The sequence below is a fragment of the Macrobrachium nipponense genome, chromosome 14 (assembly GCF_015104395.2).
Source record: "Macrobrachium nipponense isolate FS-2020 chromosome 14, ASM1510439v2, whole genome shotgun sequence".
NCBI classification, from domain to species: Eukaryota; Metazoa; Arthropoda; class Malacostraca; order Decapoda; family Palaemonidae; genus Macrobrachium; species Macrobrachium nipponense.
In genome coordinates, this window is record NC_087207.1 from 53,872,251 (window position 1) to 53,889,604 (window position 17,354).

Genomic DNA, 17,354 nt, shown 5'->3' on the forward strand with positions numbered 1-17,354 from the left:
CATCTCAAAGGTTAAATATTCCTAGGACTTCTTATGTTCCAAACTGGGACAGGTTTTCATCCTCTAATAACAAGCAAAATTTAAAGTACCAAATCCCTCCCTAAGGTTGTTATAAGACCCAAAAACATGGTCCTTTGGTTACTGGGAGCTAAACTGCCACCAGTAACTATGAGAAAGTAAAATGTAAAAGTCACATGAATGAAAACTTTTCTTATCACTACAAAAGTACAAAAATACAATTCGTCCTACAATCAATAAAGAATGAAGATGTTGAACAAAAAATGGTGAGCATTGATGAAACATTAAGTCTATCTATCTCTGTCTTTAGTGAACTTCCACTCATGTGGTAGTTTGAGTCCAAAAATTTGACAGCCTACATAAACTGACAAACAGAGAAGTTGCTTTTTTGTACCAGTGTTCATTGCTGTAAGAACAATTAAATTAAACATTAAATCTAATGATAAAAGAAAATTTGAAATAATACAGAGACTGTAATGGATAAATTTATTTGATAAGTTGTGCTGACTTTCATACACCGTAGTGTACAATTCCTTTGGTATTAGCAAAACTAAACATCTAAAAGAGCTCTAGCATTTGCAAAATCAGTATCTTTTATACATAAACTATATATAAATTACCTCAGTACATATAATTACCAGGATTTACCAGTCATGCAATGTAAATGACATTGTTACATACATGGCTATTGATATGGATAATACAGAAGTTATAAATAAGACATGCAATAAAATAGTGTACTATCCAGCTTTGAGAACACACAACAAAGGGTGAAACAAAACCAAACGGAAGACTCACGATAAGCAAAAATAAATGAACTTCTTTGGTTACTTCAAAGAAGGCTCTTGAATGTATTTTAATTAATGTACAGTACAACCTATTCAAATTCAGTTTTTGTAGCATAAATGCTTACACAGAAAAATCAATGTTATAGTTGGAGAAAAAATTGCAATCAATACACACTGAATGGTTAAGTTACAAATTGCTATTGCATTAACTATGATGTATATGCAGCTATGCATACAATACATTAAAACATGCAGGATTTCAAACATCTCTAATCCTCCTAAGCAACTAATTCATGCAAAGCTAATTACACCAGTTAAAAACCAAAATTAAAATCACTTCAGCCAGGGTACCAAATCAAAGATAAAGATTACAATTGGTATAAATGCTAGTGCAAACAGTATCATAAAGTGGTCCTCATTATCTGTACAAAGCATTACTCATCAACTGATTGATATATCCTTGGCATTTTCTCACATTAATGGGACCAGTACTTAAACAGTAAAATTTCAATGACAAAACTACCAAAATATTTTAGTTTATCACACTGTCTATTTACCCTGTATCTCACCTAGACACTTCATATCAAAAATACTTTAATAACTAAAAGTACAATATGCTGCTACTGGCTAACATTGAAGTTTTACAAAATCTATGGCTAAAAACTACATTTTCCATGAATTCCAATGGAATAGCCCTACATGCTAGCTATTTGAACTTTCATGATTCTTAGTACACCTGTCTGCAAAAGCATGATGCTTCTCTTATCAGTGCAAAGTTTTGTCACTGCACTTGTAGTGTTTCTCAATTGTTTCAATATTCAGTACTGCAACTGCAACCACACATTCAGTCATAGCTTATCTATTGCCAAAAGTACTCTATTCATATTCCAATTATCTTCCAATGCACACTTTATAGGGGACATTCAGGTACTGTCTTCATGTGCACTACTGCTTTAACCTTTGACAACCTTCCCATGCCCATTCTATCTATTAATGTATACTACCACTCCAGAGAGTTTTCATGTGTTTTTGCTTAACATCAGGCACTTGGTATAAGTTGTCAACGGGAAAACGTTGCTTTTGACAAAATTGGTTAGGCGATTACAATTTTTCCAACTCTAAAGGTTCATGATATTCCTTAATGAACTAAAATTCCACCATAAGTCATCACAATGTACATAATTCCTTTCAACATCAAGCACAGAAAAACTATAAAATCTATGGTTACTTTAATTCTAAGAAATATCACTAAGAAATATACTTGAATTAAAGCTCTGCGACAGACTTGAACCTGTACTAATTGATGAATTTAGGTGAGACCCTCTTTCTTACAGGTTCAACCTGTGAATGTTTTAGCGAGAACCTCTCGCAATGATATCAGCAATGAAAACCTTCATGACCTTCTCGAGGTTACAAATGAGGAGAAATGAAATCATCAAATGGATTAATAAAAATGGAGAGCTTCTATACAAACCCGTAAGAAACACATCATCAGAGACGAACTTTAATGCATGGGGTCGCCCTCAGAATTTACATGAGGATGACTCTCACAATGGCTACTAACTTAAATATTCTGAAAATTTCACATATAATTCCAGGTAAAGATATTTAACACTGATCACAGTGGAGAAGTTTCTATGGGAATCTCTAACTGTAATGCCTGATTGTTTCTTGAAATGTTCATGTGGGAACCTCTCACGCATTACGAGAATGAAACTGAGGAATGTTTTGCTAAGAACATTCTACAAGGATCTGGTGATGGAATGTTAGAGGAAAATTTTCTTTCTAAGGACTTAAGAGATGAAAATGTTACTGTGAGAACCTTCCACGAGGGTTTTAGTGATTAAATGTTTTTGCACAATCCACCAATCATTACAATGATTACAGAATATTCTAAAAACCTGTGAGAATTTTTTAAATGAATGCTAGAATTAAAACTAAATTTAAAATTAAAATGTGTGTCATGAGAAAACTAAACCAGTAAAGAGCTTATTACAATTATAATTATTACTCACTATTATTAGATTAGGTAGCTTAACCAGGCTATTAAAACATCCTAATAGTTGAAAATGTAAAAAATAAAAATGATTGAGAATGCACATATACATCAAAACTGTACATTGTTTTAAAGAGCTCTTCAATAATTATAGTTATTCCCTAATGTAGAGTACATAATCATTACACTAAGAGAGCATTACTACATAAAACTGTGGGTTAACTATTACCCTCATCTTTAAATAACTAATGTACTGAATTAGACCTCATATCCTATAAACTTACTTACGTTTAAATAAGGATATGTGTTTACAATAAACTTTTGAATGAAACTTTTTCAAAACACTTTCAACTATAAAATGCAAATATATATCTCATGACAAGACAACCGGCAAACAAAACCACTACAATAAATTAAGTCAGGGGGGCTTCACCTTCCCCAGCACTCTGATAACAACCTAATTCTGGATATTTAAAAATGGAAGAACAGTGATATTATTATAATGTATAAAACAAGATAAAACTATTTAAAATCAGTCAATTAATCATAAATAACCATGTCAAGCCATCACTATATACAGTACACAGAAAAAATGTTGAAGCATCAAAAGATTTTGGGTTCAATTTTCTTAAAAAAAAATATTGAGGAACTTAAAAGTCTCAGACAACCGAGTTGTACTAATGATACTGGCATTTAAATGCAATGATCAAGTAAAATAAATTGTGGTAATTTTAAAGTATTGCTTTCTTCTGAGATAAATCAACTTCTGAAATACATGTTGGACAATCAAGTGTTCAGAGACTCATAGAATTTGGCAATGATATGACACTTCTTGATAGCGCAAAAAGAAACGGCTGTATTCCTTATTCTTTTCACTGGTTTAATTGTATTGGGGAATGCTTTTAAGTTAAAATACGAATGTCTCACTAAAAAAACGATTTATGGAGGGAATTTAAGTTTTACTCAGCTTACAACCACTGCAGAATTGCAAATGACCTGATCATCCCCGAGATGCAGCTACAGATTGGTTGTGGTGACAGCAGACACGCCATGAACCAGGATAGTTGGCCTTAGATTATTGGTCATATCAGTCATCAATTTGAGATACTTAGGATACTGACTTCTGTCCTCAGGAGGCTGCGGAAGACTCAGGAAAGTGACTGCAGTGTCGACACTCTGCTCCATGATCATGTTATTCACTCCACTTATGTAACTTTCACTTAAATGAGAAAGACCAAAGTCCATCCTATCTTCCGTTGATTCTGTCTCAAAGTTATTCTGAAAACAAAAATACTCATTATACCAACAATTAAGAAAATAGCAGGTCAATCATCATTATACTGGTAATTTGCAATACAGATGAAAAATATCCATGAAAATGACAATAGTTACAGAATCTGGTTTCTATCAAATAAAGAACCACATACAGCCCAATAACCTACCATGATAGATGTAAAACGTTTCTCATCAAGATATTAGAGCAATCATTAGAAAAAGCCAAAGACACACACAATATGGCATCTTGCATGATATGTAAGAGCACCACTTCTAGTATACCCAAACCTTGTAAGCAATACATATTGGTGCCCCAAATCTATGTTGGCCTCACTCTCTCTAACAAACACACATAATACACAAAGCCTGTAGAAATAAAATCATTAATCTATGTTGGCCTCACCCTCTCTAACAACCACACATAATACACAAAGCCTGTAGAATTAAAATATTAAGTAATAATAAAAAAAAAATAAATAAACTTGCCTCTGACAGATGCATAGCTACACGATCCCAGGGTACACTGATGATGGAAGCATTGATCCTTAAATCTAGCAACATATTCTTCACCTGTTTCTTCTGTGCCTCCGGGTCAGCATCACGAGATGAAACGCATATGAAAACACGTAAAGCTGTCCTCTTTTGCCATGAAGATACCTACAGGAAGGAAATTTCCATAAGTCATAAAGATACTAAGGTATCCAAAAACTGTACATAATAAAACAGCACTTGCCTGACTGGCCTGCCCATACTGTAAGCTAACTACATTCATTTTACAAAGTAAAAGGACAATGACACTTGGGTTATCTTTAAAACACCAGAACTAACCCAGACAATTTTATTGACAAAAAAAAAAAAAAAAAAAAAGTGAAAACTGAAGAAAGTTGAAGTCAGACAATCACATGTAGAGACCACAGGAAATGGATGAAAAGTTAAGGGCAAAAGTTCTACAGTCTACTATACCGGGGTAAGTCACTGCTATAAGGGGAAACATTTAAAGACTACCTCACACCAAGCTATGTCCAGCTACTATGTACAGTACAATCTCAAGTTGATTTTAGAGTATTTATTCTTCAAAAAACCATTTTACCAGATAAAACTATGTAAAACCGCAACTAAAACATGATCATCTATAAACGAGAACTCGTTTTTAGAATGAAATGGAAATATTGAAAATTTATTGGTTAAATGATACAATTAAGTTTGTTCCTACTTACCTGGCAGATATAATATATAGGCTGTATTTCCGAGAATTCCGACGAAATTTGGCTTAAAACGGGAAACACACGCCAGTTGGCGAGTCAGGTGGAAATTAGGTTTCCCTAATTTCTGGCCCGCTGGGAGGCGGGTAATCAGGAAATCGGGGTTCCCAAATTTCTTATTCAAATTTTTATTTCCACTGTCTCCTGAGGGAGGGGTTTTGTACTATGAATCAATCATTATGGGAGGTTGAAAAACTAAAGATATGTACAAGACAGAGAATAATAATTGAAAGTACAGCAAGAGGGAATGAAATGGGTTGCAGCTAGGGGCCAAAGGATGCTGCAAAGAACCTTAAGTAATACCTACACTGTATCACATAAGGCAATCACAATCTTAAACAAGGAAAAAAATGACTGAATAATAAGAATAATGTACATTTATAGGGCATTGATAAGATCAAGTTGATTAACTTATGCTAAATATGCTTACCATGTTTAAAATGGTTGCTAACTGCATAGGAACAGAGAGAGGTTGTCCCAAATATGTTAGATTCATCAGGATTAAAGAAATCTGTTGGCCAAACATCAATGAAGAACTTACGCTTTCCCTTCCTGAAAGAAATCGATTGTTACTAACCCAAAACCTGTAACTTAAAGGACAATATGACAATTTGTCGAAAATTGCATTTTTCCTAACTATACAAACCTGAGGTCCTTTAACAATAGGAAGGTAACTAGCGGCAGCTGGGACGGTCGTAAGCTTCGAACAACGGGAGAACGGTAGTTAACTGCTTGTCCGATCGTGCGCGCGCCCGCGCGCTCCGAGAGGTGAAGAATCACTTTGCTTTTAGGCCCATGCAAAAAGTTGCAGAGTGAGGGGTGGCATGAGGTGGGACTATATGTAAAGGACCTCAGGTTTGTATAGTTAGGAAAAATGCAATTTTCGACAAATTGTCATTTGTTCCGATACGTAATACAAACCCTCGGTCCTTTAACAATAGGAAGACTCACTTCTTGGTGGGAGAATCTGAGTCTTTTTGGTGAACAGAACTGGTGTTTCGTCCAACCCTGGAGTGCCTCCCTGGTCGTAAGAGCAAGGGAGGGATCCAAACCTCTGTCCGATTGATCGGGGTGTGCACCGCAGGATCAATGGTCAGACCTCTGGGCCAAGTACTAAGAGAGAGGCAAGCGTATCTCTTCGTACCAGCAAGCAAGAACTTGTTCCTGTTTGCAAGAGACAATCATAAAATGATGGGTTTGTCTCAATTTGGCATCCACTTCCTCCCCCCTTGTTGGAGGAAGTGGTGGATATTTACTCCTATCCCTACTGAAAGGGATAGGATGGTGCTCTATTGAGTAGCTCACCTGTATCTCGTCCTTACCCAGCAGGGTGACGACCGTGTCCCTCTACCCAAAGGTAGAGGAAGAAAAAGATGGGAAGAGGAGCCAGTCCACTCTCATTCCTAATCCATTCTTACGGTCACACCAGGACTCGATGCTGTTCAGCCTGCGAGGGTCTGGGTTAACTACACAAGTGTTGAGCAACCACCACGGTTCCCAAGGAAAAAGATCCAGGAACTGTGGGCAATATCCTGAAGGTAGAAGGAGGTGCATGCGGTCCGTTGGACCAGGCGCCTGCCTTCATTACCTGCGCCACGGAGAAGTTCTTGCGGAACGCGAGAGAATGATGAAGAGGCGTCCACACTCATCCTGGGTGTCGAGTTTCTTCAGACAGCTCCGTCGCACCTTCACAGGACAAAGCAGCATAGCCTTCGTATCGGAGGCGGTGACGTCCATTAGGGAGGGTATTGTGAAGGACTCGAACCAATCGTCAGTTACCGAAGGGTTCTGAGTCTTCGCTACGAAGATCGGTACGAAATCGAGCGTCACAAATCCCCATCCCTTTGTGCTTGACCTTCTCAAGAGAAGTCATGCAGTTACCTAAGGACGCAAAAGAAGGGAATAGTCGTATGACCCTATCCCTCTTCTCGACTTTGGTTATGTACAGTACTCATACTGACAAGCTATTAAGACGAAGTAATGATTGCTCTGGAACAAACCGAACTAAGTCCACAGCATAGTTCGTAAACTGACTCGGGACGCTCTGACAGCTGCCGACTGACTGGTTCGGAATCAGTAGAGGCAAGTTGTCCAAGCATCCGGGTAAGTCACGGGTGACCTTCGCCCTTTAAAGAGTTATGCTGAGAGACCAAACAAATAAAATATTTGTTAGTCACCGATGCCGGACGGCGCGGCGATGATTCTCTTAATGCATAAACTCAAAAGGCGAAAGTCAATTGCCTTCAAAAGACCGAGGTCCCTGATGGCAAGAAAATCTCATAGACGTTGAATCTCAGCTTAAGGAGAAACAACACTATGTGACGTTGAAGACGAAGGTAGGCAATGAATGCAACCTACGTCTTCCAGCTGAATCGAGAAGAAGGAATCTCAAGATTCTAAACCTGTGCTTACAAATGACTGAAAACGCTCAACCGCATTTCATTGCTGTCCGTTGTGCAATGAAAGCGGGGCGTTCTTCAGTAATGAAAACACAGGGGAGAGCCGCTTGAAGAACTGCTTTCTCATGGGCTGAACGTTTGGAAGTAGAGCTGGCAGGTGTGGGAGTAGGGCGATGTCTTTCAGTACATCTGCTAATCCGGGGTGAACAATGAACAATTGTACAACCTCCGAATACAAGATATTTTGAGGACAAACTCAGATTCCGCAAAAAATCATTCGCATTATCGGGATACGATGCAGCAAGAGACTATTACAGAATTCTGTTTACGTGCGGTAAACAGAAAGATGAGAGTCGAATAGATATCTCTGTTTAAAATTCTCGCAATACCGAAGACGATGAATACTAGCGTTTACTCAGCAGTAGATGGTCATTCATGTATGCGAGAATCCCCGTTAATCAGAGACTTAAGTCCGTGATTGTTGGGCAGAGATACGGTTGTTATTCAATCAAAGCAGGTGAGAAAGACATAAACAGCCGTCTAATCTCAAAGCGGCAGCTGATACTGAAATGCCTCGGGCAATTCAAATAACGCAGTAGCTGTCGCTGACTCGTCATCCTGAGTTGCCAAGTAATCCTTTCCACGAAGGAATGCGTTCGGCTAGAACCACCGAGCATAAAAAGATATGCTCGAGCAATTATATTTAAGCGAAACAACGAATTTCGGTAAATATAAAAGCTAAAATGGTGTTGTTTTGTGACAACACCATAAGTATATAAAATTGAAACTGGAAACTCCTGGGAGGTTGCAGGCAACCCGGGTTTTGTTTGCAGTTCAATTAGAATACTTTTCGTCTAAGTCGCAATCCGTAGAATAACCAGGATATGCGCCTACCCCTCGGGACCATTCAACTGCTTAGCAGAATCATGTCGCGAGGTTAATATACGTAGTATATTTGTAGGATTCTGAACAACGATCTCCATCCTAAATTCTTTCCTTCAAGAAAACAAAATAAGGATTGGAGATCGACCACCTTCGTTCTCTATTAAAGAGAGTGAAGGAGAGTCTTCCTCGAAGGAAAGCTTCAATGGTGAACAGAATACTAAGAACGATAGTTCCAGCCAAACTGGATATTCCCGTCCGTTCTTCTCTATTCCAGGTTGGCGCCTACAGTGAGATAGTCTTCTTTCAGCAGCAGTCTTCGTTCCTAATGCTAGAAATTCCAGGAATTCGAGCATAGGCGAGGTTCCGATTATCGTGTAACATCTCGGGATTCTCGTCTCGCTCACTTTGGACCGTGGTCTCGCCTAAGTGTTTGGAGATCGTAAGAAACTCTAAACACTCTGAATGCGCTAGAAATTCCGTAGAATTCTAAGCAGTCTGCGAAACCCCCACCGAATTCGTCAAACGATATCGGCTGGTCCCCCGGTCCTCCCTCGATTCCCGTAGAAATCGAGAATGGGGCAGGATCCCTCCCTCAACGACCGGGGCTACGTTCAGGTAGGACCCGAAGGTCACCCCTGGTAGCCGCAGTCCCCAACGTGGGATCCTACAGAGAAATCTCTGTAGGATCCCTTCCCCGTTTCCCTCGTAGCCGTAAGGAGAGAGGGAAAAAAAAAAAAAAATGGGGGAGGAATTCGGATGGGGATACTCGCTCGCCTTCCCATGGAACTAGCAGTTGGAGAGTAGGAGCAGCCATCGCCTTGCGGCGATGGCCTCTCAGAGTCTGGGAAAACGTATCGTCAGGAGAAAACGTTTTTCCCGAGGAGGGTTACCGAACTCTCACTGTAGGTAAGGGTCTGCCGCCACTGTGAACGTCGTCTGGGTGGGGCTGATCGACACCTGACAGGAGAGAGCCGATACCGTCCTCCGACTCATTCCAGTCCTCGTCGAGGTCGAAACCTCTCAGGAGGACCGAAGGAGTATTTAAATACGGTGTCCGAAGACACGTAGAAACGCCGCTGTCGCAGTAGAGGAGGTGGAAGTAGCTTGATCGACCGGCCAGAACTGAGAGAGCCTTCTTGTCCGGAGACGAGAGACTCTGGTTCAAGACAGAATCGTAAGCTCCGATCGCGGATACCCACCGTCGGTTTGGGTTCCCTCTCGGGCCCCAAAACGACTCGAGCAGAGACATGGGCTCTGCTGGTGGGAGCGGCGATCCTCCCCCCGGTCGTTTTGTGCTGACGAATCAGTGCAATAACCTGGGTAAAGTTACTCTGAATCTCGGAAGTTACAGCGTCTTGAGGAGTAGGACCGTCCAGTCCCTCCAACAAGAGCAGCTCCCAGGACCCTCCTCCTTCAGAAGAAGGACCAGCAACAGATCCCCTGACCGGTTGCCTCCAATCACTTGCGCGTACGTCCTGGTTAGGTTCCTAAGACCAACCTGCACGTGCCTGGCGTCGTGACGGGATCGTGAGCGGCGCATCTCTCACGATCATCCTATATACCTAGCTCTTCCTGGCGTATGCCGAGGAAGTTGAAGGTATCGGAGAGACAGAACTGACGCTACCCCCCTCTCCCCCCACCCCCTGACGGTCGCCTCCAATCACTTGCGCGTACGTCCTGGTGGTCCTAAGACCATACGTTGGCACGTGCGGCGTCGTGACGGGATCGTGAGCGGCGCACCTCTCACGATCACTCCTAGCTACCTCGCTTTCCCGGTGTAGCCCGAGGAAGTTGAAGGTAGTGGAGAGACAGACCTGACGATCCCCCCCCCCCCGCTCGCTGGCAGGACCAGCGTACTGTGGGGGGGCTGCAGCCGATCACCAACCCGCGGTGGGGATCGATCTGCAGCCTGCCGTGCCGCTCACCTGTGGCGAGCGGCTCGACTGAGCACGTCGACCCCGGTCCCGTGCGTCAGACGACAGCTGCTGCTGGTCACCGTATCCGCCCGGTCCCTGTGGGAGCGGCGGTCAGGTGACCTGCAGAGCTCGCTTTCGCCGTGAGACCGGTGATGCGTCCTCGCGGCACGTCAAACCGCTGGGACCAGACCAGGGCTGGTACCGTCGGTCGAGGGGACCTGGGGGGCCTCTTCCCAGCCTCAACCCGTGGCCGGTCAGAGACCGTCACGTCCACCCGAGGTACCGGCTGGTCGCGGCGTAGAGAGCGGCCGCTGGCCTGGCGAGAGTCACCTGAGCGGCTCTCGACAGTCTTCTGCTCCGTGCCTCGGTCATGACGCTGGAGCGAAACTCAGGCGTCTTAACTTTGGCTGGCACGGTCACCCCGAAGGAGATCGTACACTCGGAACTTCTCGCGGACGAGAAACCGAGCCGGTACCTGGCTTAGCAGCAGAGCTGCCAAGACCAGGCGAGGGTGTACCAGCGGTGGTAGCCAGCACACCCTTGGTCCCCGTCTTCTTCTTCTTCTCAGAAGGGGAGACGGGCCCCCGTTCCCGAAGGAACAGGGAGGACCATCAGAAGAACCCCCCCGTCACACCGGAATGTGACGAGCCCTTCGAAGTTCCCGAAGGAGTCTTCTTAGGGGGAAACAAAACCCGGTTACCAGCTGGTCGCTGCGAGACGCGGCCGCTGGCCTGGCGAGAGTCACCTGAGCGGTTTCTCGCCAGCCTTCTGCTCCGTGCCGTGGTTCTTGGCGCCGAGCGAACTCTGGCGCCGAAACTTTGGCTGCACGGTCTCCCGAGGGGAGAGAGTACACTCGGGATCTCCCGCGAACGAGATGACCGAGCCGGAACCTGGCGTAGCGGCATCGCCGCTAGCACCAGGCGAGGAAGTACCAGAGCACAACCGATACTCCTCTGGTCCCGTCTATCTCTTCCTTACGGAAGGGGAGACGGGCCCCGCTCCGAAGGAGCAGGAGGACCAGCAGAAGGACCCCCCGTCCCACCGAGGTGGGACGGGCCCACCCTTAGAAGTTCCCACGAAGGAGGACTTCTTATGGGGGGGAGGCAGCCTTCTTTATTCTTCGGGCTTATGGGCCTTAGAAGTCGAAGGGGGGGAAGAGGCAGCAACAGACGAAGATGACACCTTCCTCTTCTTCGTCAGCTCACGCAGGACAGTCGTCAGGTCCTCCATCCAGGCCGGAGTCGGGCCTATTGCCGAAGCAACACGGCCCGACTGCACCTGTCCGGAAGGACCTGGGACTGGGGAAGACACACCATGGGCAGGACCAGCATGGACAGGCGCAGGAACCAGGAGCGACAGGAACAGCAACCAGCTCAGGAGCGGCAGGAACAGCGGCAGCGGTAAACACAGAAGGGACAGCCAAGCCAGTAGCGGGAACCACATCAGCGACAGGTACGGCAGGCCCAGCCATCGCCTCGTAGAATCATCGGCAGCCAGCGTGGTACTGGCGGCCGGTCCAGGGGCGAGCTGCTGGGAACAGCGGAAGTCTGGGGCAGGCAACACGAAGAAAAACACAGGCAGCGGCGGCATACCCCTCCTCGGTACGGCGGCGACCGGCCCTAGAAGCGGCAGACGGCGTCACCGACACAGCATGGGTGTAGACCAGCGGGGGGAAGCAGCATAAGCGGCCGTGAAGGTTGTAGTGGAGACCACTCCAAGGTCACCGCCCCAGACCTCGCTAGACTCTGCAGCAGATCGTGGATGCTAGGCACGCCCTGCAGCCGCAGTGGTCCCTACCTGTCCAAGGTCGTCTCCCACGGGCTGTAGCACCTGCGGTAGCACAGACAGATTAGTAAGAGGGGTTCCCTCACGCACGGGGGGGGGAGACATGCCCCCACCCCGACGGAAGGAAGACCCCAAAAACAAAACAAAATACGAGGAAGCTGAGCGGGGGGGCAGGAAAGAAGACGAAGAATCGGATACCAAGGGAGTCGCGGGAGAGCTTTCCGACGACTTCCTGGCAGACCTTCGCTTCCCCTACCCCCGCACAGCAGTGAAAAGTAATATGAAAATGAAACAGAATACTGCACTTGCGATTCACTTCATAGAACTTAAAGAAGGAAAAATCAATTCCCGGTAAGAGCGGAAACTTGATCCATAATAATATGATGCTATCATAAATATATATGAAAATGAACAATACTGCACTTGCTATTTTCACTTTCACAGCAATAAATCGTAAGGATTAATTCCCGGTAAGAGCGGAATTTGATCCAAAATTAAATTTGATGCAATTAATAAATGAAAATGAAAAGAAAACTGCATTGCGAATCCACTTTCATTGCATTCTATTCATACAAAATAAGAGGCTCTTGCCGAGCGCAATCAAGCTCTCGGCAACGAACGCACAGGGCAAAAATATAATGAAAAAGAGTACTTACATCTTTCAATTACACACTTTCGCCCAAAATACATGACTCGGCGTGAGTGCGCCCGCCCTCGGCACCGAGACATAATTCAAGGGTTCAATTCATGAAAAGAGCGGAAATCGCCGTCTCTACGGCGATAGCTCCATGTTGATTCATAATTAAGTAATGAAAATGAAAACAGTGTACTTACAGTTTCATTTTCAAGTCAAACCAAACCATTAGTAGAAAACACAATATAAACAAAGCATACGACGATGAAGCGGGCAGAGAGCGATGACGAACACGTCCTTCACACCCGCGGCCGAAAGCAAAAGTGAATTCTTAACCTCTCGTCGCGCGCGCACGATCGGACAAGCAGTTAAAATACCGTTTCTCCCCTTGTTCGAAGCTTACGACCGTCCAGCTGCCGCTAGTTACCTTCCTATTGTTAAAGGACCGAGGGTTTGTATTACGTATCGGAACAATTCTACTTTATAAGATCTTAAACCCTTTGGATCAAGTTTTAAAGATTCACCAAAAAAGGACTTATAACTAATAAGAAAGTTAAGCAAAAAAAATATTTTTACATCATTAGTACTTTGTTTCACTGATAAACCAGAATGGAGTAATATGCAATACAGTGGAACCTCGGTTTTCGTACATAATCCATTCCGGAGCCTCCCACGAAATCCGAACATAAAAAACCGAAGCAATAATTCCTATAAGGAAAAATGTAAATACAATTTATGCGTTCCAGATCCCCAAAAATAAAAAATAAATTTATAGGGAATAAACAGTTTTACAAACATAAAACAATGAGAAATAAATATAGATTACCAAGGAAATGAATAAATGAACATTTAATATCACTCTTACCTTTAAGGAAAACACTAGTTAGTGTTTGGAAGACGGAGAGGAGGGGAGAGGGAGGAGGAGAGGTTATTGTTTGGAAGGGGAATCTCCCTCCAAAAGGACTTCAGGTATCAAGGACCTATCTGGAGTTACTTCTCTTCGTTTTTTACTGGCACTCTCTGAGGTTACTTCCCCTCTTTGTTTTTACTGGCATTAGCAGCACCTTGAGTTATTGGACCCATGTCACACAACAAAACTATCCAGAGACATTTGTTTCTGGCTTTTCTTTAAAATTTGTCTAAAGTTAAACATGGCATTGTCATTACAGTGTTCCCCCGTATTCGTGAGGGATGTGTACCAGACTGCCCCCTGCGAATAGTTGAACCCGTGAATAGTTGAAATGCCATAAAAATGTTTAAAACTGCCTATTTTGTTAGGTAAAACTCAAGAAAACCTGACTAAAAATGTTTATACCTGGTTTTTTAATAGTTTCATCACAAAAAGTGCATATTATGATGAAATTGATAAAAAACAAGGCATTTATGGATATTTCTCAGAAAAATACCACAAATAGGCAAATTTTCCACAAATAATGGGGGTATATGTTCCAAAAAGAAATCTGTGAATGTGTGAGTCCGCGAATCCGGAGTCCATGAATACTTGTTGGAGACACTGGTCACAACTTCTTTGTTGGGATGATAATTCTCCACAAAATTTTTTACATCATTCCATTTTGTAAACGTCCTTAATCCCGGAAGTAGGCCCATTATGTATGCCCATTTGTTTTCTGAATTTCCAAACCAGCCTCTGCTGGCCTTAAATTCACTAACAGCAGCACTTGTTGTAGGCATTTTCTCACTGAAATTGGCATGCAACTTCCTCCAACACTTTGCTACGAGTTCTTTCTTAAATTCTATAGTGTTTCTTGCTTTTTTTACAGAACTTTCTTTGGCCCCATGATGGCTTATTTAGCAGTTGACCTCAAATAAAAAAGTACAAAAAGCACAAAAACAATGAACACAAAAGCATAATGGGTCACGAAAGATAATTAAAAAATACTTACTTGAGCATTGTTACTTTATCCATCAAGTGGAAGTGACGGCAAACACAAATGTTTTTCCCAAGCAGAAGAACATCTCTGACCATGGACACAAACTCTTCGGAGGAAATGGATTCATGAGCTGGCCTACTGAGTATTAGTGCTGGAGAGGAGGAACTTGGAGAAGTTGCCTGGTAGCTGGTTATGTTGAAAGGTGAAGATTCTCTGGAACATAATTAAGATGTAAAAGTAAACATGTAAAAGAAAATAAAAATAAAAAACAATAAGCAAACATAATAGCAGAGCATACTGTCCATTTTCCTGAGATACAGTAAGGGCAAGAGGTTAGTTTAAATTAAGACAGCCTTCTGCCAGCAGTAAGGAAAATTTAAATTATTTTCTGGTATAACTTGCATTCTAAAATTTTCTTCTGAGAGTGTCGTTTCTAAGACTCTACAAGTACCCCATAAAATGCAAAGTCACGACCTGACTTATGGACGAGTTATGTTCCAGATAGCTGTTTGTATCTCATGCACTACATTTTAAAAACCAACTTCATAATTTGGTTTTTAAAATGTAGTGCATAAGTTTTGTTGATGTTTACATTGCCAAGTTAGCTCACAAGTCATAGATATACTACTTTCACAGTATTTTTGAATCACACAGTATTATAAAGAATTACTTGGATGTTAGATGAAACATTTAAAATTTAATATTTTCCAATGCTTTGAGTTATGAACTTGGAGAGAATTTCATAGGGGCAGCATCTGACATTGGAAGTTTACAAAGTAAACAGCACACACTGCAATCTATTGACAAAAATACATAGCAACTTTTCCTATGGGGAGAGGAAATACAAAAAATAGGAATTCATCAAAGAACAAATTAAATCAGGACGACAGAAATAATAAGTAGGAATATTTTATGAGTATGAACAAGTATTCTCATGATTGTATGAGGAATACTTGGTCGTTAATCTCGAGAATACTTGGGATAATCAGGGAAGGGGTTAAAGAAACAGGTTGTTCTTCTTCCTTGTGTTCTGTTCCTTGCAAAAATTCTCACTAGCAGATTAGGCACAGAGGGCAAAATTTGAACTTACGGGTGGCAAGGGGGAGCACACCAGTTTTAACTTGTGACCCTGTCTGTTCGTATCTCTTAATGTTCAGAACATGAACGTTCATCAGTAGGGTTGTGACTGAACTTGTCTATAATTAACCTTCTAATTGATTCTTGTCGTCATATCAGAAAACATCTGAACATTTTCAGAGGCTGCAAGAACATTTTCTGAAGGAGTAACAGTTTTTGAACATAAAAATTCAATCTGCCTTGTCTGTACTGTTATTACTGTACCTTACACAATTACAGTGACCAAACAACCTGCCTATGATACAATGCCCAAGTCCTCAGTGCCTACTTGTGATACCAGGAATCACTGAAGGCCTAAAGAAAAGAATTAACTTTAGTTACTTGGTTTAAGTTGCCAAACTAGTGGTAAGGCGTGTCCCTACATACCGTTCACTTGTAACATTTGACAAGCCTTGGATCATTTGCAGGCATTAAGGAGCAACAAGTTCAGGGCAGTTGTCAATGAGCTTGCCCCTCTAATTTTGAAAAGTTACCATTGCTTTAAGTTGAATCTCCCCTAGATCTGAAAATGGGACAGTAGTGTAGCCCGGACATAAGCACAAAAGGATAATTCTATTTGATACTTGGGGTATGATATCCTATATGCACTAGCTAACACTAATGCTGACTAATCATTGTGGCCACTTTAGCTAACATAAATACCTATGGTATAATTTTTCAACGAATAAAATAAATTAAAAAATTTTTGCAATAAAACCCTCTCTAACTATGTAATAAAATAGCTGACCAAGAAACAAATGCACACTACCTGGTGAAGAAATTTTGTGATGGGGTACTGTCAGGGAAACCAAAGAGAATTGTATTTGGCTTCATTGCACCAAGGCCAGAAATCCGTGCTAAATGGTGCAAGCCTTCTCTTACACTGCGACCAACTGTAATCTCAACGAATGCTTTTACCTGAGAAAGTTATACAAAATTTATGTAGCTCATTTTGCCAATGTGTAAAAAGACACTCATTCCACAGGAGAAAAATCTAAAGTACGTTCAGAAATTACAGTAAAAAACCAAGAATCTACAACTAGGTACATATTTCATTTTATCTATTTAGCATTCAGACTGACAATAATACAGAGAAACAATGTTCTTATTAGGTATAACTAAGCAAGAAATTATGGAATAACTAAAAGTACCACTGCAATTTATATAAATCATAATCACAATCAAACTCTGCAACTGTTTCCAATTATACTACGAAAGTTTTAAAAAATATAATAAGCAGTGATATGGTTTCACAAAGACACACTATGAATTAAATATATGCTTGCCCGCTATCCTCACAGATACCAAAAGTACAAAATCCTTAATACTATCCAGCCAATAGATATGTACTGGGTTTCTTAGTAATCAGCTCTCTCCTAAAAAGACAT

At 42.1% G+C, this 17,354-nt stretch overlaps 1 protein-coding gene across 1 annotated transcript in view; it reads right to left on the reverse strand.

Moving 5' to 3' along the window:
- Positions 1 to 490: 490 nt before the first annotated feature.
- LOC135226237 (solute carrier family 12 member 9-like) overlaps positions 491 to 17,354 on the reverse strand; it is a 46,464-nt gene continuing 29,600 nt past the window's right edge. Inside the window, 6 exon segments of the mRNA XM_064265680.1 lie at positions 491 to 4,080; positions 4,564 to 4,734; positions 5,770 to 5,802; positions 5,804 to 5,891; positions 14,863 to 15,063; positions 16,736 to 16,884. Of these exon segments, the coding sequence (XP_064121750.1) occupies positions 3,820 to 4,080; positions 4,564 to 4,734; positions 5,770 to 5,802; positions 5,804 to 5,891; positions 14,863 to 15,063; positions 16,736 to 16,884 (903 nt within the window). The 3' untranslated portion in view covers positions 491 to 3,819.